The sequence below is a fragment of the Cervus canadensis genome, chromosome 18, assembly GCF_019320065.1.
Source record: "Cervus canadensis isolate Bull #8, Minnesota chromosome 18, ASM1932006v1, whole genome shotgun sequence".
Classification (NCBI taxonomy): domain Eukaryota; kingdom Metazoa; phylum Chordata; class Mammalia; order Artiodactyla; family Cervidae; genus Cervus; species Cervus canadensis.
Window position 1 is genome coordinate 9,396,284 of NC_057403.1, and position 22,245 is coordinate 9,418,528.

Genomic DNA, 22,245 nt, shown 5'->3' on the forward strand with positions numbered 1-22,245 from the left:
CTGAGCTGTGGTGGGTAATCAAGATGAAGCTGATATGCTAGTCACATCCTGGGTTTGGTGCTCATTTTTCCCCACTCTCTTTGCAGACTACCCCTGCTATTTCTTCTCTTCTTTTTCACATTAGAGAGAGCAGGCCACAGAACAATTCACAAGAGAACATGGACCCAACTTCCGAGCAACCTGACTCTGACTCTGAGGACTTTTAAAACTATGCAGGAGGCAGACCTTCCAGGAGCCCTGAGCTTGAACCCTCAGCTCTGCCAGCCCCAGAGCTCTGGAGGGAGGATTTAGGGCGGGAACTTCTAGAAACAAAGAACCTCAGCCTGATTCCCTGGGGAGGGGCTCTTTCTCGGATGGGTGTGGCCTGTGCCTGTGCCCTTGGGGGAGGGGAGGGGAGGGGTGAGTGTTTGGTGGGAATCACCTGGGGGCCCTGGGTTCCTGCAAGGCTTTGCTCTCAGGATTCTAGGAAAGATGGCCTGAGTCCTTAGGTTTGTTGTTGTTGTTTTTACTCCCTTCTGTAACCTGGGGACACTGGTTTTCACAAAATGATTTGCACTGTGAACACCTCTGTGCAGGTGGGGGGCCTCCTACTTCAGAGACAAGGGGCCTGGAGGTGTTTCCATCACAGCTTTCTTTAAAAATAAACCAGAGGCAGCAGTGGACCTTGGGTTAACAGTCTATGGGCAGGGACAGATGCCTTTCAAAATGATGCCCTAAAATCTATCTGATGACCAACCAAAGAAATAATGATCAGTGTTATGTCATTAGTGAACTTACCCATAAATTAATACATGAAAGGGATTCTCTGGTGGTTCAGATGATCAAGAGTCTGCCTGCAAAGTGGGAGACCCAGGTTTGATCCCTGGGTCAGGAAGATCCCCTGGAGAAGAAAATGACAACCTTCTCCAGTATTCTTGCCTGGAGAATCGATGGATGGAGGAGCCTGGAGGGCTACAGTCCATAGGGTTACAAAGAGTCAGACACGACAGAACAACTTCACTTTCACTTTCAACACAGAAAAATGTTGCTGCTCTACCTTATGTTGGTATTTCTAGGTTTTATGAATCATCTGCTACAGTTTGTTCTCTGATCTTTTTAAATAGCTCTATTCTCTCACATCTTTCAGGGATAACTGACTAAGGAAAAATTAAATAGAGGAGCATATCCATTTTTCCAATAGTGTCTATTCTAAAATGTATTCAGTGTGCATGTACCAGTACCAATATCTTAGATGATTCAGTTTCACAGCAGAAATGAGAGTAAGGTACAGAGATTTCCCATATACATCCTGTTCCCACACATAGACAATCTCCCGACTTTTCTTTCCCCACCTGAAGATACCTTTGTGGCACTGATGAATCTACGCAGACATTACATAAAGTTTCTAGTTTCACCTCATGTTTGTCTTTTAGGGATGTGCACAGACATCCTGGAATGTGAAGTCAAGTGGGCCTGAGGAAGCATCACTACAAACAAAGCTAGTGGACGTGATGGAATTCAAGCGGAACTATTTCAAATTTTAAAAGATGATGATGTGACAGTGTTGCACTCGATATGCCAGCAAATTTGGAAAACTCAGCAGTGGCCACAGGTCTGGAAGAGGTCAGTTTTCATTCCAATGGCAATGCCAAAGCATGCTCAAACTACCACACAATTGAACTCATCTCACAGGCTAGCAAAGTAGTGTTCAGAATTCTCCAAGCCAGGCTTCAACAATACGTGAGCCACGAGCTTTCAGATGTTCAAGCTCGTTTTAGAAAAGGCAGAGGAGTCAGCTCTCAAACTGACGACATCTGCTGGATCATCGAAAAAGCAAGAGATTTCTGAAGAAACATCTATTTCTGCTTTTTTGACAATACCAAAGCCTTTGACTATGTGGATCACAATCATTGTCACTTTCATTTAACTTCTATGCAGAGTACATCATGAGAAACGCTGGGCTGGAAGAAGCACAAGCTGGAATCAAGACTGCCGGGAGAAATATCAATAACCTCAGATATGCAGATGACACCACCCTTATGGCAGAAAGTGAAGAACTAAAGATCCTCTTGACAGTGAAAGAGGAGAGTGAAAAAGATGCCTTAAAGCTCAACATTTAATACAAAAAATAAAACAAAAAAAAAAAAAATAAACAAAGCTCAACATTTAAAAAATGAAGATCACAGAATCTGGTCCCATCACTTCATGGCAAATAGATGGGGAAACAGTGGAAACAGTGACAGACTTTATTTTGGGGGACTTCAAAATCACTGCAGTCATGAAATTAAAAGATGCTTACCCTTTGGAAAGAAAGTTATGACCAACCTAGACATCATATTAAAAAGGAGAGACATTACATTGCCAACAAAGGTCTGACTAGTTAAGGCTATGGTTTTTCCAGTGGTCATATATGGATGTGACAGTTGGACTATAAAGAAAGCTGAGCACCCAAGAATTGATGCTTTTGAGCTGTGGTGTTCGAGAACACTCTTGAGATTCCCTTGGACTGCAAGGATATCCAACCAGTCCATCCTCAAGGAGATCAGTTCTGGGTTTTCATTGGAAGGACTGATGTTGAAGCTGAAACTCCAATACTTTGTCCACCTGATGTGAAGAACTGACTCATTGGAAAAGACGCTGAGGCTGGGAAAGATTGAAGGTGGGAGGAGAAGGGGACAACAGAGGATGAGATGGTTGGATGGCATCAGCAACTCATTGGATATGAGTTTGAGTTAACTCTGGGAGTTGGTGATGGACAAGGAGGCCTGGCGTGCTGTGGTCCATGGGGTCACAAAGAGTCAGACATGACTGAACAACTGAACTGACTGACTCCACGAATTTATAACTTGTGTTATAAAGTTGGGCGAATTTATAACTTGTGTCCATTACAACAGTTTAACACAATGATTTCATGGTCCTGAACTCAGGATATTCATAGCCCCTCCTTTGAAACCCATGGCAACCCCTGACCATTTTAATCTCTTCTACATTCCCAACTAGATTCTCAAGTGGCTCTGTAGTAAAAAGTCCACCTGCCATTGCAGGTGACCCAAGTGATGTAAGTTCAATTCTTGGGTAAGGAATTCCCTCGAAAAAGAAATTACCACTGACTCCAGTGTTCTTTCCTGGAAATCTCATAGACAGGGTTACTTGGCAGGCTACAGCCCATTGGGCCCCAAAGACTCAGACACAATGGAGCACATAAGAACATTTAGCTACACCAAAATACCATATTGTAAAAATCATACTTTTTGTAGCAATTTCCGATGGGCCTCCTTCACATAGTAAAATGCATGGAATGATCGTCCATGTATTTTACACCTTGAAAGTTTAATATAAAAAAGCTTAATATCTGCCCTTCTAGCCTGCTTATTAAATAGGCTCACCAACAACATTTTCTAGATTCATATACATATATATATATACATTAATACCATATTTTCATGAATATAGAGATTAGACCTGTGGACACAGCAGGAGAATGAGAGGGGGCCCAATTGAGAGAATAGCCTTGACATTTATTCACCACAATGTGTAAAACAGGTAGCAGGTGGGAAGCTGCTCCATAGCACAGAGAGCTCAGCGCGGGGCTCTGTGATGGCTAGAGGGGTGAGATGGAGATCGCGGGAGGGAGGTTCAAGAGAGAGTGGGTGTACATATACCTATGGTGATTGGTGAAGTTGTCCAGCAGAATCTAACACAACATTGTAGAGCAATTATATTCCAAAAAATATCTATTCATCTCAAAAGAAAAAAGAAAAACCAGACATAATGCAGTGCTAAGAACCCCCCTGAACGTGCGGGGCCCTCGGGCCTCATCCCTAGTCCAGAATACCCCACGCGCTCTGGGAAGAGGAAGCCTGTGCGCCTCAGCTGGTGAGGCTGGGTGGGAGGGCGACTTGGTCCTTTAGATGGGCATGAGGCAAAGAGAGATGCTCAGCATCGCTAAATGATAAGAAATGCAGAGCAAACCGACAGTGATACATCACCTCCTGACAGTCAGAATAACAACTATCAGAAAGCCCACTAATAATGTCATAAACGCGGAAGAGGCTTGGAGATCAGGGAACCTCCTGAATGGCTGGAGGGAATGTAAGCGGGTGCAGTCACTTGGGAGGACAGTGTGGAAGTTCCTTAAAAAACATAACCTTCTGATATTAAAGGAAATGAATTCCCAGAATAGTAGACAAAATAGATTAATTGACAAATTTATAAGATTTGCAGTTTTAGTAAACCATCTGCACTTCTGACATGAGCAGTTGTGGTCTAGCATTTTTAAATCCTTTGAGTAAATGTGTATGAATACACACACACTCACATGTTCCTTCTGTTTCTCACTGCTAGCATTTATACCTTCAGATATTTATTTATTCTATTCAATGTATGTTATATAAATTATATAACATATATATTTTCAGATATTTATATATTGCCTTCAATGTATGTCAAAGCCATGAGAAAACTGTTCCTTTAAGCCAAGGCAAGAAACATGTGGTAAGAATTAAACAGGGTCAAATATTATAAATCTTCGTTCAGAATTTTACCATCATGGCTTTTAAGTATTCTTGTGACAAATGTTAAATTTACATTTGCTTAAATGAGCCCATGAAAAGTCTTACTTAGCTCAACAGAAGAACAAAGGACAACTGAAGCAGGTGAGGTCATGACTCTAGGTCCTGAGAGAATTCACAGCAAGCTCTGAGTGAGATCAAGGATAGAAGTGAGCAGAGAAAGAGGCAGTAATTGGGGTTCAGGTTTTTATAAGAGGCCCTGGGTGAAGTGCTGTGGGCTCCCCAGGCTGAGTGCAGATGGGTCCATTCCGACCAAAAGGACTAGGATTTTGGTGGCCCTGTGAGGGTGGCATTGAAGGGGAGCCTGTGAATAGGCCCTGGGGTTCAGCAAGCCTGCTGGTCTCAAGGAAGGGGGTCTTCTGGTGCAAGTGCTCACAGGACTGGCTGGTGTGAGTTCAAGGACCTGCAGGCTGCCTGCTCCCCAGACAGATGCTGAGGCAGCAACAGCATGGAGCAGTTCAGGGGAGCTCTCAACAGTACTCTGTATGATCCTTCTTATTAGAACCGTCACAATGTCCCTGCGGTTACAGAGAGGGAGATAAGTACAATGGAGAAATGACGGGAAATACATGATCAAATGATTTGAAACTTAAGGGCAGGAAGGAAACTAATTGTTACAAACATCACCCTTCTATGCTACCGAAGAGTTTCTCGTTAGGTATTCTTTTCTGCAAGCTTCAATTGCTAGGCTAACACTTCATTCATTACACACCAACATTTACACAAGAAACCATTCAGTTTTATTGATTAACATGTATGCTTATCACACACAGAACAAAACCTTTTACACTCCGCTATGTCACTTTGGTTAAAATACAGATTATAAGCATAAACGATGATGATCTTTCCTCTGATACAATGATCTGAGAACTGTGATTTCTACGGTTACAAAAGGGAGGCTAATCATTTAAGAAGACGTACACTAATTACATGACTTTTCTTGGAAGTGTTTTCCGTACATGTCTAGGGTAGCAGAGATGTCTTTAATTGAAATATGTCAGCTGATATTCATGACTTCTGTTCATATTATAAAATACATCAAGATTTTAGTGAACTGTCATTATATTTTACTTTAAAAGCAAGTGATGCAACTATTGAAAATGGACATCTTAATCTGTGGAATTATTCCCTGAACACTTACATCATGGTGACTTACAGGGATGTGTGACATGAATGACAAACACCACCATTTAGATGTTCACTGTACATGTTACATTCCTGTGTCCTTAATCTTATAATGGAGAAAAATTATACCTTTCTCATCTTTGAGGTAGCAACCATCAAAAACATAACTTTGCATGCACACTAGAAATGAAGTATAGCATGGAGTAATTTGAGAATTCAGTTACATTCATTTTGGTTTTCAAATAATCACAAATCATGTCAATATAAACAAACATACATAGCTAATAACTGTACATAGCTAAACATCACCTCTTCATCTTGTGATCCATACTAACATATCAATTTTCTATTTTAACTATGAATCACTATCTACAATATTTCTCCCTAAGAGGAACGTCAGAAAACAGGATTTATGAAATACTTTCCAGTAGGCATTTCCTGATATTTATTTAGATTTGATTTTTTTACTTTCCTACATTTTCTTTACGTCATTCCATATCTTTCTTATATAAATAAGTCTTTTGTCTCCTGAATCTTATGTTCAGGACAAACCTCTTCCATGTCTTACTTCATTACTAGGGTTTCCCTCTAGAACATGCTCTCTGATGTCCAGTGAGGTGAGACAGCTGATTAAAGCCTTTGCAGGTTTCCTTACATTTATGAGATTTCCTTCAGTATGAATTATCTGATGGTAAGTAAGATCAATGTGCTGGGTTAAAGTCTTTGTCACAATCCTTACATTTATAAGCCTTCTCTTGTTTCGTAAGAGTTGCATAGTGACTGAAAGCTTTTCCACATTCTTTATATTGTTAAGGTTTCTCTCCAGTGTGAATTCTCTGATGGCGAGTAAGACCTCTGCGGTGCCTAAAGCCTTTGCCACAATCTTTACATTTATAAGGCTTCTCTCCAGTATGAATTCGCTGATGTTGAGTAAGAGTAGAGTGTTGACTAAAGTCTTTTCCACATTTTTGACATTTATAAGGTTTCTCTCCAGTGTGAATTCTCTGATGGCAAGTAACACCTGAGTGCCAGCTAAAGCCTTTGCCACAATCCTTACATTTATAAGGCTTCTCTCCAGTATGAGCTCTCTGATGGGCTATAAGGCCAGAGTGCCGGCTAAAGCCTCTGCCACAATCCTTACATTTAAAAGGCTTCTCACCAGTATGAACTCTCTGATGGTGCATAAGGCCTGAGTGCCGGCTAAAGTCTTTGCCACAATCCTTACATTTAAAAGGCTTCTCTCCAGTATGAATTCTCTGATGGTACATAAGGCCTGAGTGCCGGCTAAAGTCTTTGCCACAATCCTTACATTTATAAGGCTTCTCTCCAGTATGAGCTCTCTGATGGGATATAAGGCCTGAGTGCCGGCTAAAGCCTTTGCCACAATCCTGACATTTAAAAGGCTTCTCTCCAGTATGAACTCTCTGATGGTACATAAGGCCTGAGTGCCGGCTAAAGTCTTTGCCACAATTCTTACATTTAAAAGGCTTCTCTCCAGTATGAACTCTCTGATGGTACATAAGGCCTGAGTCCCGGCTAAAGCTTTTGCCACAATCCTTACATTTATAAGGCTTCTCTCCAGTATGAACTCTCTGATGGTACATAAGGCCTGAGACCCGGCTAAAGTCTTTGCCACAATCCTTACATTTATAAGGCTTCTCTTCAGTATGAATTCGCTGGTGTTTACTAAGAGTTGCGTATTGACTGAAAGCTTTTCTACATTCTTGACATTTATAAGGTTTCTCTCCAGTGTGAATTCTCTGATGGCAAGTAAGATCTCTGCGTTGAATAAAGCCTTTGCCACAATCCTTACATTTATAAGGCTCCTGGCCAATATGGATTCGCTGATGTTGACTAAGTTTTGAACTCTGATTAAAAGCTTTGTCACATTCTGTACATTTGAAAGTGTTCCATCTTGTAGGAATTTCCCTATGTTTACGTAGATTGAGTGTGTTAGTAAAGACTTTCTCACGTTTCTTACACTTGTAGTTTTTCTGTGGATTCTGAATACTCTGCTGTTGAATAAGTTCTGAAGACTGATTAGACACATCATATTCACTACAATTGTAAGTCTTCTCTCCAGTATGTGTACTCTTATTTAGTGAAAGACCTGATGCTTGATAAAAGATATTCCTACATGTATTACTTTTAGAATCCTTATCTGAAGATTGAGGTGCCTGATGTTTCCTAAGATCAGAGTCTTGTTCAACGTTATATCCACTGTCAGTGCATGAACAGTTTCTTGCTCCATCATAAATACTCTGGAATCTATTGGGGTTGGAGCTCCTACTTAAGGCCTGACTGGTGTTATTACACATGAAAAGTTGTTTTATATTAACCCTACCATTATATGTATCAAACAGTGATGGCTGAATTAAGTCTCTTCCATTATTATCAACATTACACATTTTGGATTGGAGAGAACCTGTCTGTTGGTGGAAGAATAATGACCTGCAGCTCATAGACCCCTCAAGTTGATTATATTGTGAGTTTTCTCCATCATTTGTAAACTTCTCCTTTTCAGACGTGGTTGAATGTATGTGTAATCGAAGTCTATGTTCAGAGTGGTCTGAACGAGCATTTGAAGTAGAGACTGGATGACCTTCCAGATTTTCCACATTTCCCCTCAGGGAACGTGTGTGTTTCAAAAACTGATGTGAGTCATTGCTTACAAAGATACACTGCGTGGCAGACGGTGATGACTGAAACGGGTGCTTTCCCCAATTTGACTCCCAGTGCTCATTTCTTCTGAGAGTCATGTCCACAGTATGTGAAACGGTCTCAATGTCTTTATGTCCATGTAAACATTCTCTCAGTCTGTCACATACCCTTGTATGTCCCCAGTCTTTGGTTAAATGTTCATTTCCGAGGTGAGCTCTTTCATATAGGTTTGCTTTTTGGATTGAATTTTCAAACCTTGGATTCTTTGACATCAAACCATGGGTGTTGTGAGAAGACACAGCTGAAAGATACCAAGTAAAAGCTTTCTTATCTACTATTCTCAGTGAATATCCCTGAAGATTTAGAGAAAATGGGGACCCAAGGATCAAGATGCCAGAGGATGAGGCAGATTGGAGTTCATCTCTCTCCACAAATGCATCAAGAATACATCAGAATTGGAAGAATTCTCACAGAGCCCCCTCTGAACACTAGCAAAGAACCTACACCACCTAAAAGGACAAGAAAGATTCCTGCTGAGCCAAGTAGGACCAAAAAAGAAGGAGGAGGAGGAGGAGGAGAGCAACTGGGATGGGACCTGTAACCTTGGGGGGATCTGAAGAGAGAAGAGGTGTCCACATTCAGGGGATGCCCTCACTAGGGGAGCCCAGTTTGGACAGAAGGAGAGCCTCATTCTCTGTGGAAGAGAACATGGCGACCCGCGTGTGGCAGAGGGGAGTGAGAGCTGCAGATGGGGTGCTGACCCTGCCCTGCCCACCCAGCCTGAGAGGGTGTCCACCTCAAGGGTGTCCACCACTGCAGACAAGGGCTGGGTGCTGGAACGTGGGCTTTGTAGAGCAGACCCAGGCAGAGGACTGCGGATGGCCATGAGGAGACATCCTGAGGGGACAGGAAGGGAGGGAGGAGCTCTGCAAATGGGATGCTTGTGGAGGAAGCCTGCACCACCAAAGCGCAGAGCGCCATTGTTGAGCGAGGCCCAAAGGGAAGAACCCCACCGCAGCCTCTCTCCCCCGTGCTGGCCCCTCATCCCTGGCAGTAGGGAGGACCACCACCCGGGTGGGCTCTACTGAGGCCCAGCCACGGCCTCCCCCATGCCCCTCCTCCCCCGTCAGCAGACCCCTGTGCCCTGGGGCAGCCTCTGGAGCAGACACCAGTGGGTGGGCCACATGCTCAGATGGAGCTGAAAGCACAGCTGAGCCCCAGGGTTAAGGAAGCAAAGCTGAGGTCTCTGCTCGCAGCTGCACTAACCGCGCTTTTACACAGGCAACCGGCTTTGTCAGCTCAGCCCCTGAAGAGCATCTGAAGGACAAGGGGGACGCCCCCAGTCACAGCAGGTGTGGCTTTAGCAACTGTAGACTTTGTGGGCTCGGACACGAGGGGACGCGGCCAGGCCGGCGTCTGAGCTGCCCCCACAGCACCACAGCACCTGGGACCTAGGCCCTGAGTTCAGGGGATCTATGCTGGTGACCCGGGGAGAACAACATCCGAGAGACCCCAGGGCCGTGTGCCGGCATACCCATGGGTGAGGTGGGGCCAAGATCAGGGCCAACCAGGGTCACACGAGACTCACCCAATGGGTGAAAGTGACGCACAGAGCACGTCCCAAGGGGAACATCCCCAGAGCAGCAATCCTCAGGGGCTTCTCTCCCGGGGGTGTGCTCCAATCCCACCTGCCTCCACACAGATCAGAATCACAGTGAAGAAACAGATCTGGGGCCTCTGTTCCACCAACCAGGGCGCACACGCAGCACAGACAGGGCGGTGACAGCCACAGAGCGATGGGGAAGCGCCCCTCAATATCCAGGGCAGGCTCGGTACAGCAATCAAGTGCCCATCAAGGGGATCAGGGCACAAACCTCAGGACCAAACTGAGCCCCTAAAGGGCAGGCACAGGAAACAAGAGGAACTAGGATCCTGCAGCCTTCAGGGCAGAGACCACACACAGAAAACGTAATAAAACCAGGGGACAAAGAGTGTGGAGCAGAGGAAGGGGCAAAATAATACGCTACAAGAACCACTAAATGAAGCGGAGACACGCAGTCTAATGATTACCTTTTGCCCTAAGTCGTCTTAAATGGAGACACCAAACCTTTTCAGAAATACTAGGTGCCTTCAAATTCTTCAACCCACTTCTTACCACTTGTGTTCTACTGGAACACATTCTATTAGATGTTTGTATCTAAAAATCATAAATGATATTGACATACAACTAATTAGAACCTGAGGGCCATCAGAAACTGATAACAAATTGGATAAATTAATAAAACCTGGGGCAGCTGATAAAAAACAAGGTGGTAAAGTCTTAAGCAATTAAATAAGAAGTGAGATTTTAAAAAACGTGTGGGGATCACAGAGAACTCTACTCAGTTCCCTGTGGAGACCCAAAGGAAAGGAAACCTAACAAAGAGTGGCTGTTTATACGTATACTTCATTCTCTTTGCTCTACAAGAGCACAACATTGTAAAACAATAAGGATTTAAATCCAATAAGGATTTAAAGGACTTAAAAGGACTTCTTTATATGATCTAAAATGCTAATAGTTTGAAACAACCATAGAAATATGGTTGAAAATGTTCTAAACTATTTTGCCAATTTATTTTAAAAATCTTTGAGTTAATTGAATACATTAGAGTATTTTACCATTGAGGAATTGTGGCAAAATCACTTCAGATATTTAAAATGACTTCACGTAAAGAAAAGTGAAACATTGGTGTAACTCAGAGAATTGCATTCTCTCATTTTATGGAGGTTTTGCTTTATACACTGAAAGGAGTTTAAAATTTATAAGGTCATATTTGTAGCTTCCAGTGTTTTACAAAATATAAATCAGAAAAAAAGATTCTGTCTCTAATATTCCTAGAGTATTGGTAGTTGGTTTACAATTCCACTCACACACTTCTTTCTAGAGGTAGAAACAAACTTTAAAAAGAGCATCTTATATTTACTCCTCAATGGGCAGTTTTCCTAGGACCTGCAAGATATGAAAGAACAGCCATCTCATGCAAGTTGTCACAAGCCAAGAAGAGAATTTGAATTCTCACTGTGGATGAGAAAAGTAATCATGGAGCTGAATTCATGAACGATTGAGAGGCAGAAGGAGCCAGGCAATGTCCGTCTATGACAGCAACAGAAATGAACCCAGAGTTCTCCAAAATCATTTCCACTGGAGCACGTCTTCCCAAGCCACAGGACAAAGGCTGACTTCCTCACTGCTCCTGGGACCTCTCACCTGAGTCATCAGCTCCATCCATTCACACCTACCTGGGTATGTGGCTGTTGTGTCCGTTCTCCTTACATCCCAGGGATTCTTCATTTGCTCCAGAAAGGTGACCAGGTCCGGCTTTGAGACCACAAGACCTGTTCATCAGAGAAAGGAATATTTGTTTTGCTAGAGATTCATAAGTTTCCAACCCAATATGTATTTGGGTGAGAAGAGAACACTCGGGTGAATGTTAATACAACCTAGAGGATGATTCCCCCAAATACTTTATTGAAAGCACCCTTACAACACTAACTAATACATAAAAATCAGATCCTGAGATTCTGGTCAAGTACTACAAGGCTAAAGTAAGTAGTGTAAATGTGATTTTAAGAGGAAGGTGTCACTATTTAATACCATGGAACTGATTCAATCAGCACCATGCTAGAGTGAAGGAGGCAGATTACATCAAGGAAGAAAAAGGTTAGAATCATACTGAATCACCATGAAGGCTTTCTTTCTAAACTCACAAATACCCATTTCCTGCTAGAAAGCAGGGATCTGAAGGTGTTGGTGGAAGCAAAAAATTCCAGGAGACATTCTAGAAATGCAGGAACCAAACCCAGTGCTGGAAAAGGGATTCTGGAAGGCAGTTCTCCTCACCCAAGGAGGCCAGGTTCCCGTAGGTCTCTAACATCACATCCCTGTACAAGTCCCGCTGACCGAGGTCCAGGCATTCCCACTCCTCTTGAGTGAAGTCTATGGTCACATCCTGGAACATCAGCTGTCCCTGAAATACAAAGTACACATGCATGTACTTTGGGGTCACAAAGAGCCAGACACAACTGAGATCGCAAAGAGTCAGACAGGACTGATGACTGAATGACTGAACTGACTGACTGACTGACTGTCATATGGCCAAGAGAAGACTTCCTAACCTGACCCTAAATGAAAGCAGTAATTTCAGAGAACTGATTTTGATTTAGCGTAGTTTCTGGTATCACACAGTAACATTTTCTACCACATTTTTAACCCCAAGAAAAGAGGATATGATTCACAAGAAACTATTCTGATGTGGAAGAGAAATTATAATGTATTCAGATCAACACTGGCATATTTATTTTTGAGTGTTGTATTCGTGTGACCCAGGATAAATTGTCTACCAAAAACCAGGAAACATTTTAAAAAGCAGATTCTGATCCAAGAGTTCTGGAGTGGAGAAATTGTGCCACATTTTTACCAAGCTTATTTGAACTAGTAATATTGCAAATTCTGCTCCACAAATGACCATTCTGAACAGCAATGAAGGAGAATAGTAGGGAAGAATTCACACTTAAATCTGAACTTTAAGTCTTTTACAGATTTTACAGGTCTAGGATAGTAACCTTGCAGCAAGAATCATTTTAAGTATTTAGTATATACTGTATATCTTTCTGACAGTTTTTACAGAATCTTGAATGTGCAAGAGAAATAATAGCTCCTCTGTCCAGAGGATTCTCCAGGAAAGAATACTAGAGTAGGTACCTATTCCCTTCTTCCAAAAATCTTAAAAAAATTAAAAAAAAGAGATCAAATCATGTTAACAGGTTTGTGGACAGAGACATAAACTAAAATGGGACTATATATTAATAGTTAATAGGGAAAAGTCCTCATGTCAATAAAATAAAATTTTTTAACTTATTAAAAATGTACATAAATATATGAGGATGATATTATTTTATTTATTTAAATAAACTAGAATACAGACATACAAAATGATGTAACATAAAGTAAAGCTCTGGTTCTGAATTTTTTAATTTCCTGAAAATCTATATCATTTCCAAAGAGCTATAGTTCAAATTTTAATAAAGTTGAACACAGATTAACACTAATAAGATTCTTATAGACATTTTGGAAAATACAAAAATGTGATGTGACTGTGTGATGTGAGTGTGGAGTGTACCTGGAAATGATCAGACCTGGGCTTGAGTGAGAAAAATCTCCCAAACCCAGCACCTCTACTAAACACAGTCATCTTCCAAAGCAAAGAGAAACTTAAGAGCATATGGGATTCCCCCATTAACTGTGATAGTTTAGGCACATCCCTCACTTTTTTCCCCCAAGACACTTGTTAAAGACAAAAGGAAAATACATGAGCTGCGTTGCATGGGAATCTCACAGAAGTACCTAAACCAGTGACCATCAGAGTCATGGGGTTAGAAGTACATGGAAGAATGCATTTCCACTGCATGGGTATTTTGGCAATATTATGGAAACCATGATCTGAATCTATAATTAAAAAATGTTAGTTTTAAGGAAATTTCACTTCATATATACCTCCCGTAACATGTAGCCTAATACCACATTTAATTAGTAAGTCTTTCTTATCGACACAGAGGAAGAGGATAGTCTCAACTGCATTTTTTTATTTTTGAAAATATTCTGAAAAAAAATCTGGACCACCGAGTCCATTCTATTTCCAAGGGCATTGCCTTTTACTCCTGTTCTAAAGACCTGAAGTTGCATCCAGATATAAACTCATCACGGCACTTCCCCTACTTCCCTAGGATCAACACAGAACAACATTCCATTGGGAATCCCTTATACCAGTCCCTCCCCGTGTTGGTCTTTCACAAAGGGAATATGTTCAACATTGAAACTGATGGAACAATGTTGAGAATTCATCATGCTCTATAGAAAGCCAGGATACACACATTGAATAACAGGCTCTGGGACATAAGCAAGAAACTGTCTAAAGAGCCAGTCTAGCCATCCGCTCATTTTAACCAGTTTTCTCCAGAGTCTAAAGAATGTCAGGGTCATCCTGTGTCAAAAAGCCATTATTTATTTCTGTAGTCTTAGTTTTACAGCTAAAATATAGACCAAATAATGCTCAAATTGACTCTGATATCAGGGGCATTTCAGCTGATAAAAATTTTGGACTGTCCCTCTGGTGGGAAGTGAGGTCTTTGTCCAATGAGGAGAATCTGAAGGATTAAGGGAATTTGCAGGAGTGGGGGAAGCTTGGTCCTTCCCAGCCCTGAGAAACAGGGGTAGTCAGAAGGGAATTCTTTAGGATGTTCAGCAGTGGGGGAAGCTTGCTTCCCTCTCCACCTGAGAGATAAGCTTCCTTAGAAGGGGATTCTTTAGAATGATAGGACAATTTTTGATCCTTCAGGCTTTTGAATATAGGAGAAAGACCTGGACCAAAGGGAACCTCAGAATCGTTTCTTAGAGACCATGTGGATATGAAGGATCGAGTAGGGGTCATCTAGGAAATCTGATGGAGAGAGACAGAGGGGCACAGGAGACAGGGAGGCAACAGAACACAAGGAAATTCTGAGTCTTTTCCCTTCCTTTGGCAAAACCTGGTATGCCATTCAGAGGCCATTTCTGGGGGGTCCCCCGTTTGTATAGGAGCCAGGCCTTTTGGAGGGTCAACATTTCCCAGTTTCTGAGAATGGAGCCAAGGGTTGAGTATGAGAGAGCCTCCTGGGATGAGAGAGAACCCACTCTTAGCCCACCTACCATCGAATGGGCGAACTGAGTCACTGGCTGACAGAAAGGCGACCCTTTTCCCCCAGTGGTCTCTCCATGCGACTGACGCACAAAGTGGCCGAGCGGCCCAGCAGTCGCGTCCAACAGTGAGACGAGACCTGTGAGAGCCCTGCAGCGAAGCCACCAGGTGACACGGGCAGAGAAAGACAGATTCCTGGGAGCAACCAGGTGACTCACCGTTTGGTGATTCCCTGAAACATGGAAGGCACTCTTGGGATGGCTCAGAGGCAACACCCAGGCTCCTGTAAATCAATCCAGACCAGAAGGGAAAGAAGTGAAAGTGACAGGGAAGAAGGCTGAGGAATCCGCCTTACAATACATCTAGGAGGCGGTGGCCCAGAGACAATGGTCTCTGTTTTGCTTCAACCACTAGGTGCCTGACATGGTGGAAGGAAGTTGTCTTCCTGGGGGCCTGATCCATTCTGTGTCCCCCCTATCCTCACATGGGAGTCTTTCTGGGGCAGGCGCCCTAATGGCTTTTATGTGTCTGACCTGCGCCCACACAATATTGGTTCGCATAGTCCTCACTTGCAAAAAAGACAAAGGAGAGACCCTCACCCATTCAAGCGGCAGCCACTTTGGGTGCAGTGGGCAGTGAGGCCTTTACAACACACCAGAGGGTAACCCTGGCCAGAGTTCCTCAGTTGCTGCCACAGCACTTGCTGTTGGCAGCGGGTCCCTATGAGGAAGGAGAAGCGAGGAGGCGGGGAAGAGACTCTAAGTCCCCAAACAAGCCACCAAAAATGTCATGGTCTGGGTGCGAGTTGGAAAAGAATTTCCAGACATGAGACAATAAGGGTCTGGTTTTTTAGTTTCTGCATTCTAAGACCCTCCTTGGTTTTATCTGCTCTTCACTCGTTGGGTAACCACAACCTTGGCAGAAAGAATCATTTTAACTATTTAGTATATACTCTATATCTTTCTGATGGTTTTTATCAGAGTCTTGAAAGGACAAGAGAAATAATTAAAAATCAGGAAAGTTGCTCTTGTACCTTTTGGCACATATTTTAACAAACAGCCATTAAACGGCAGAGCTTAAACTTTACTTCAGTTTATGTACTTTAGACTTTAGCTAATAAAACACAGGCAGATTCACAGAGACAACGCTAAGAAAAGTTGATAGAAGCTTCTGTAACTGTAAAGAATACTGAAGACAGAAAAGGTTTAGTCACTCAGTCATGTCTCATTCTCTGTGACCCCATGGACTCTAACTGGCCAGATTCCTCTGTCCAAGAAATCCCTAAGCAGGAATACTGGAATGGGTAGTCATTCCCTTCCCCAGAAGTTCTTCAAAAAACAAAGCAAAAAGAAAAGAAGAAGAAAAAATTGATCAAGTCATGTTAATGTTTTCATACATACAGTCCAGTTCAGTTGCTCAGTCGTATCCGACTCTTCGCGATCCCGTGGCCCACAGCACGCCAGGCCTCCCTGTCCATCACCCACTCTAGGAGCCTACTCAAACTCATCTCCACTGAGTACAGACATACACTCAAATGGGGCTATATGCTCATTAGGAGGAAGAGAGAAAATTTTTCATGTCACTAAACTCAGGTAATTTTGAATGGATTAAAATGTACATAATGTGAGAGGATGATCTTCTTTATTTGCACTGAACTGTATTTTAATTTTAATACAGTTGAGCATAGATTAGGACTAATTAGATTCTTGTAAACATTTTGGAAAATACAAAACTGTGATGACACTCTCTGATGTGAGCATGGAGTGTACTGGAAAAGATCAGACCTGGGCTTGGGATGAAAACCCCCACTCCCAAAACCCATCTCTGCTCAACACACCTGAGTGTTCATCTTCCAAAGCAGAAAGAAAGTAAGAAGACATGGAGTTACTCCATTAATTGTGAGAGTTTAGGCATATCCCTCACTTTTTCTTTTCAAGACAGTTGTTCAAGTCAAGTAAAAAAAAACAAATTCATAGCATGGGAATCTCACAGAAACATCTAAACCAGTGAACATAAGTCATGGGGTAAGAAGTACATGGAGGAATGCATTATCACTGCATAGGTATTTTGGCACTATATGGAAACTATGACCTGAATCTATCATTAAAAAATGTTAGTTCAGGAACTCTGTGATGATCCAGTGACTAAGACCCTGAGCTCCCAATGCACAGAGCTCTGGTTCTTTCTCTGATCAGCAAACTAGATCCCACATGCTGTAGCTAAGAGTTTACATGTCACAACCAAAGAACCTGAAAATTACAAGGATGACTGAAGATCCTACCTGCCACAAGAAGACCCAGTGCAGCCAAATAAATAAATATTTTAAAAATGTGTTGTAAGCAAATTTCACTTCATATATGACTTCCCTGATCTGCAGCCCAACGTTGCAGTCCTTTAATGGCCCAGAACCTGGTGGTCCGGAGTCGACAATAAGAAAGCAAATGACAGAAAGAGGCTGATATTCCCTGGTTTACGCAGAGAACCTATAAAGCCCTTGACACAGGGCTTGTACCCCTCATGAAGGCACAGGGCATCCTCTCGAGGAACTCTTGAAAGCCCGGGTGAGAAAGTGAGCTCGGCCGGTTTCCATGCTCCAGAGAATTAGCCTGAGAGGGAGAGTGAGAGAGAGAGAGAGAGAGAGAAAGAAAGAAAGACACAGGGACCCAAGCTCTCATGGAACAAGGGTGCTTTAATGATTGTTGTGTGAGCATATACAGGCTGTTAAGGAATTTCTTTGACAATCATAAAGATCAGAAAACCAAACGTATAGTAACCATTACCAAGGAAAGAAGGAATTAACAATGGTCATAAGGTCAGAAGAAAACCTGTATCTCAAGAGGGATGGTCGTGACTAGACAGATTTACTGAAGGGAAAGAATGTACTGAAAGAAATCCATGCAGGCGATTCATCTCATTTATCTCAGTCCTGACAGCAGAACTGAACTGGTGTTAGAGTATAATATGACTTTTACACAGCAATATTTTCTATTACAATCCTAAGCCAAAAAAGGATGAGAAATGAACCACAAACCATTTCAGAAACTATTCTGATCTGGAAAAGAAATGATAAAATAATAAGCACAACATTGGCATATTTATTTTTGAGTGTTGTATTTGTATGACACAGGATGAATTTTCTATCAAGGAAACAGGGAATATTTTTAAAAAGCATACTCTGACCCAAGAGTTCTTGAGTGGGACAAATGTGCCATTTCTTTTAGCAAGCTTAACTTTTTTCCTTAGTATTGTTAACAAGCTTCTTTTAACTAGTGGTATTCAAAATTCTGCTCCATGAATGGCCATGTTGAATAGTAATGAAATGCAATAATAAGGTAAGCATTCATGCTTACTTTTGAACTTCAGGTGTTTTACACATTTTACAGTTCAAATATGATAGCATCCTCAGTAGCAACAATCATTTTAACTATTTAGGATATACTATATATCTTTCTGAGAGTTTTGACAGAGTCTTCCAATTATGTTGCTGTTCCACCTTTTTGCAAATATGTAGCAAACATTCCTTAAACAGCTTAAATTTACTTCACTTTATGTACTCTAAACTTTAACTAATAATACACACACGAATACATAGGGACAACTCTAAAGAAAGTTCATAGAAGTTTCTCTAACTGTAAAGAATACAATAACTGATCAAATCATATGAACATTTCCATGCATACATATATTAAAATGGAACTATATATTCATTTCACTAAAATGAAACAATCGAAGGCCATGGAAAATATCTAAGAACAGTTTTCAAAGGTTAGAATCAATACAAATCTTCATGAAATGATGATGGCTTTTAAATAAGCCCTAGGTTTCTGCCTGCACACACAGATGCACACATAAACACACTTCAGGTAAAAGCAACCTTCCATAAGCAACAGATCTTTTGGAAGAAACATTTTTAATCCACCTTAAAAAAAAAACAAAACTCGTGTATTTTAGCATTTATGGTAAAACAAACATTTACAAATTGTGCATGAATGTGTGCTAAGTCACATGAATCACGTCTAACACTTTGCGACCCCATGGACTGTAGCCATCCAGACTCCTCTGTCCATGGGATTTCCCAGGCAAGAATACTGGAGGGGGTTGCCATTTCCTTCTCCAGGGGACCTTCCTAACCCGGGGATCAAACCCAGTTCTCCTGCATTGGCAGGCAGATTCTTTACCACTGAGTCACTTGGGTTCACTGAAAACAAATGTTTCTCTTTAGTAACAATGACCAAAAACACAATATGAGAAACAGTCTACATTTTATTAGCAAATATACCATGACACCTATTTAGAACACATTTCCAGACCTATGTGAAGAAACTGTAAACCTTTACTGAAGCACATCAAGTCTGAAAACCACAAGTTTTACTTGGAAGATGTGGTGACATAAAGACTTCAGTGACTCCAAATTCAGAACAATTCAAACTCAAAACAAACATGGATATTTCAAGTATAAGTCTCAGCTGTACCTAGGAGAGCCAACATAATTTTGAATTTAAAAATGAAAAAAACATAAATAGAGGGAAATTACAGATTTCTGTAATTACAATCTGTAAATCTGTAATTCTGCCAAATTACGGATGAAGTTATAACTGTATAGACTAGTAAAACTTCAAAATAGATGAAGCAAAATAGTTACAAGGTAGTGAAAGAAGCTCACCTAAAGAGAGACTTAAACATTATTTTGAAAAATAGAAGGTAAACACAACAAAATATTTTTTCATATTGAAACAGGTGAGGTATTCCAAAGTAACAAAAATCAGAGGGGAAAAAAAAGTCAAAGGGCATAAAGGAAAGATTTAGGTTTCAGCATTGTGTAATACAGAATTTAGGGGAAAAAAGAAAAGAATTTAGGGGCTTGCCTGATGGTCCACTGGTGAGAAATTGGCCTGTCAATGCAGAGCACACGGGTTCCATCCCTGGTCAGGGTAGATCCCACAAACCTCAGAGCAACTAAGCTAGTGTGCCACAACTGCTGAAGCCCACATCCTCCAGAGCCTGCCAGGTATTAGTACAACGACTGAACCCGTGCCTTAGAGCCAGAGCTCCACAACAAGATAGTAGCCCCTCCTAATCACAACAGAGAAAGCCCAAGACCATCAGCAAAATCCCAGTATAGCCAAAACTAAATAAATACCAAAACAAAACAACAACAACAAAAGAATTTGGCAGGCTTTGGTCCCCAGGTTCTGGAAGTTTGTTAACTACTCTTGGAATTTAAGTTTTGTTTTGTTTTGTTTTTTCTCTTCGAATGTCCTTAGTGAGTGCAGTGGCTTTACACTCCCCGTGGGCCCTGATAATTTATCCTAGCAACATGACCTACGGTTGGCCCCTACTTTAATAATGAGATGACTCAGGTTGTGAGGCTGGGCATTTCACAAAGACCAACGAAGTGACTAGAGGTTTGGGGCTTTGAGCCAGGTGGGCTTATTAGTCCAACCTCTAAAGAGGGGAGAATGCTGGAGATGTTATCAACCACGGCTATGTGGCCAAACCCCAATAAAAACTCGGGACTTAAAAGCTTGAGTGAGCTTCTCTGCCCGGCAATACTGTTTTCTGTCACACATGCCAGGAGGGCAATGGGTCCCTTGGCATGATGACTATGGTTAAGTCCAAACAAACCCATCCAGAAGTTAAGAAGCTTATCAAGTCCAAAGAAACAGCATTTCAGGAGAGACAGAACAAACACGGACTGTGCCTCTTACCTGGGAACAAGTCATTTCTGACTCCTTGCTTTCCTCCTCCTCTGGTCTTCCTTCTCAGGTAAGATCAGTCTTGGGAAGTGACCCGAGTGTTGAAAATAGGCTGTTCAATACTTAGAAAACCACAGCGAGCTCCCTGTAACACAGCCCCACACAGAGGGAGGATCTCAACAGGTACAAATCACAATCCTCCACGGCCACTGGCACAGCAGGGATTCTGGAACACAGAATCAAACGAGGTGGTTTTAGTTTTATTCTTTTCTTCAGAACTCGCGGCCCTTCCTATGAAAACCACGCGTTCTAGGCTGACCCTCCCCTTCAAACCATAGGCGAGACCCTGACCAAACTCCATACAGAATAGAGCCTCCTTCACCTCTTCGTGGATCAGGGACCTAGGGGTTTGGTAATGCAGGACTTTTAAGCAGCGGTCTCTACAAACTAGAAGGCAGAACTGCCAGAGAAGGACATGGACTTTAGAACGATGCTAACAGGAAGCGGACGTGGGCCCCAGGGACCCGGCAGCTAAGCTAACGGACCTCAGAACTTCTCACGGTGATGCGAGGACACACTGGGGACGGGGAAATGGGGGCGGTACCTTGAACGTCCACAGAGACCCCCGAAACCCACGTGTGAAGGACAACAGGCCGTGGGACTACGACATCCGGGTTTTAAAGGAACAAACAAACTCACCAGAACTCTCTGTCGCTCATTTAAACGCAACTCCGGTCTGCAGGCTACTGCGCACGCGCGGGTAGAAAATCCGGTACAGAGGAGGTGAGTGCGCTAGCGCGGCCAACCAGAGGCGACGTAAGGGGGGAGGGTGGGAAGAGGCCGGAAGCGCAGGTACGTAGGGGCGGGGCCAGTGGGGGCGGAGCCTTACCTCCCTTCACCCCTCCCCAGTCCGTTTTGGGTCTGTTGGTCCTTCTGTCCAGCTGTGCTTCCTTTCTCTGCCTTTTGATGTCTTTAAATCTCTTTGACTTCCTCTGGAGCAGAGCTGCTTCCTGCCTGTTCTAAGTTAGTGTTTCACACAACTTAAGGCAAAAGAGAAGAATTTTGAGAGCTGCTTCTATGGGAAGCTGAGATGTATTCAGCAAGTTGAAAAACCGGGAGAATTCAAAAGCCCTTTGTGTGAGTGTGTGAAGATGGGTGTCTCCTCAGTGACGAAAAGTAGAATATAACCACTCAGATGATCCGTTCGGAGTGTCATGTTAGTGGATGCTCCTCGGCTGTGTCTCGAGACAACAAAGATTTTGAGTGTCACAGCTCTCGGGTCTTGGACAGACAGTGTTACAGCTGTTAGACAAGGATGACTTCCCCTCTGCTCCTTGGATCTCTCATCAGAGTTCATTCCTACCTACCTGGGTATATGTCTGTTGTCTCCATTATCGTTATACTCCTGGGATCGTTCAGTTGCTCCAGAAAGGTGACCAGGTCAGGCTTAGAGGCCACAAGACCTGTTCATCAGAGAAAGGAAGGTATTGGAGTTTCAGC

At 42.4% G+C, this 22,245-nt stretch overlaps 1 protein-coding gene and 1 long non-coding RNA gene across 2 annotated transcripts in view; both read right to left on the minus strand.

Annotated features, from left to right (window-relative positions):
- The window catches only part of LOC122420697 (zinc finger protein 107-like), a 213,946-nt gene that overhangs the window by 13,860 nt on the left and 177,841 nt on the right, over positions 1-22,245 (minus strand). The window contains 3 exon segments of the mRNA XM_043436095.1: positions 6,433-8,637; positions 11,616-11,711; positions 12,217-12,325. Of these exon segments, the coding sequence (XP_043292030.1) occupies positions 6,433-8,637; positions 11,616-11,711; positions 12,217-12,325 (2,410 nt within the window).
- Positions 17,721-21,561, minus strand: LOC122420703. Its single transcript, XR_006263347.1, has 3 exons — positions 21,445-21,561; positions 20,758-20,971; positions 17,721-18,968 (listed from the first exon to the last, which is right to left on the minus strand). It is a non-coding gene; the product is annotated as an uncharacterized LOC122420703 (long non-coding RNA).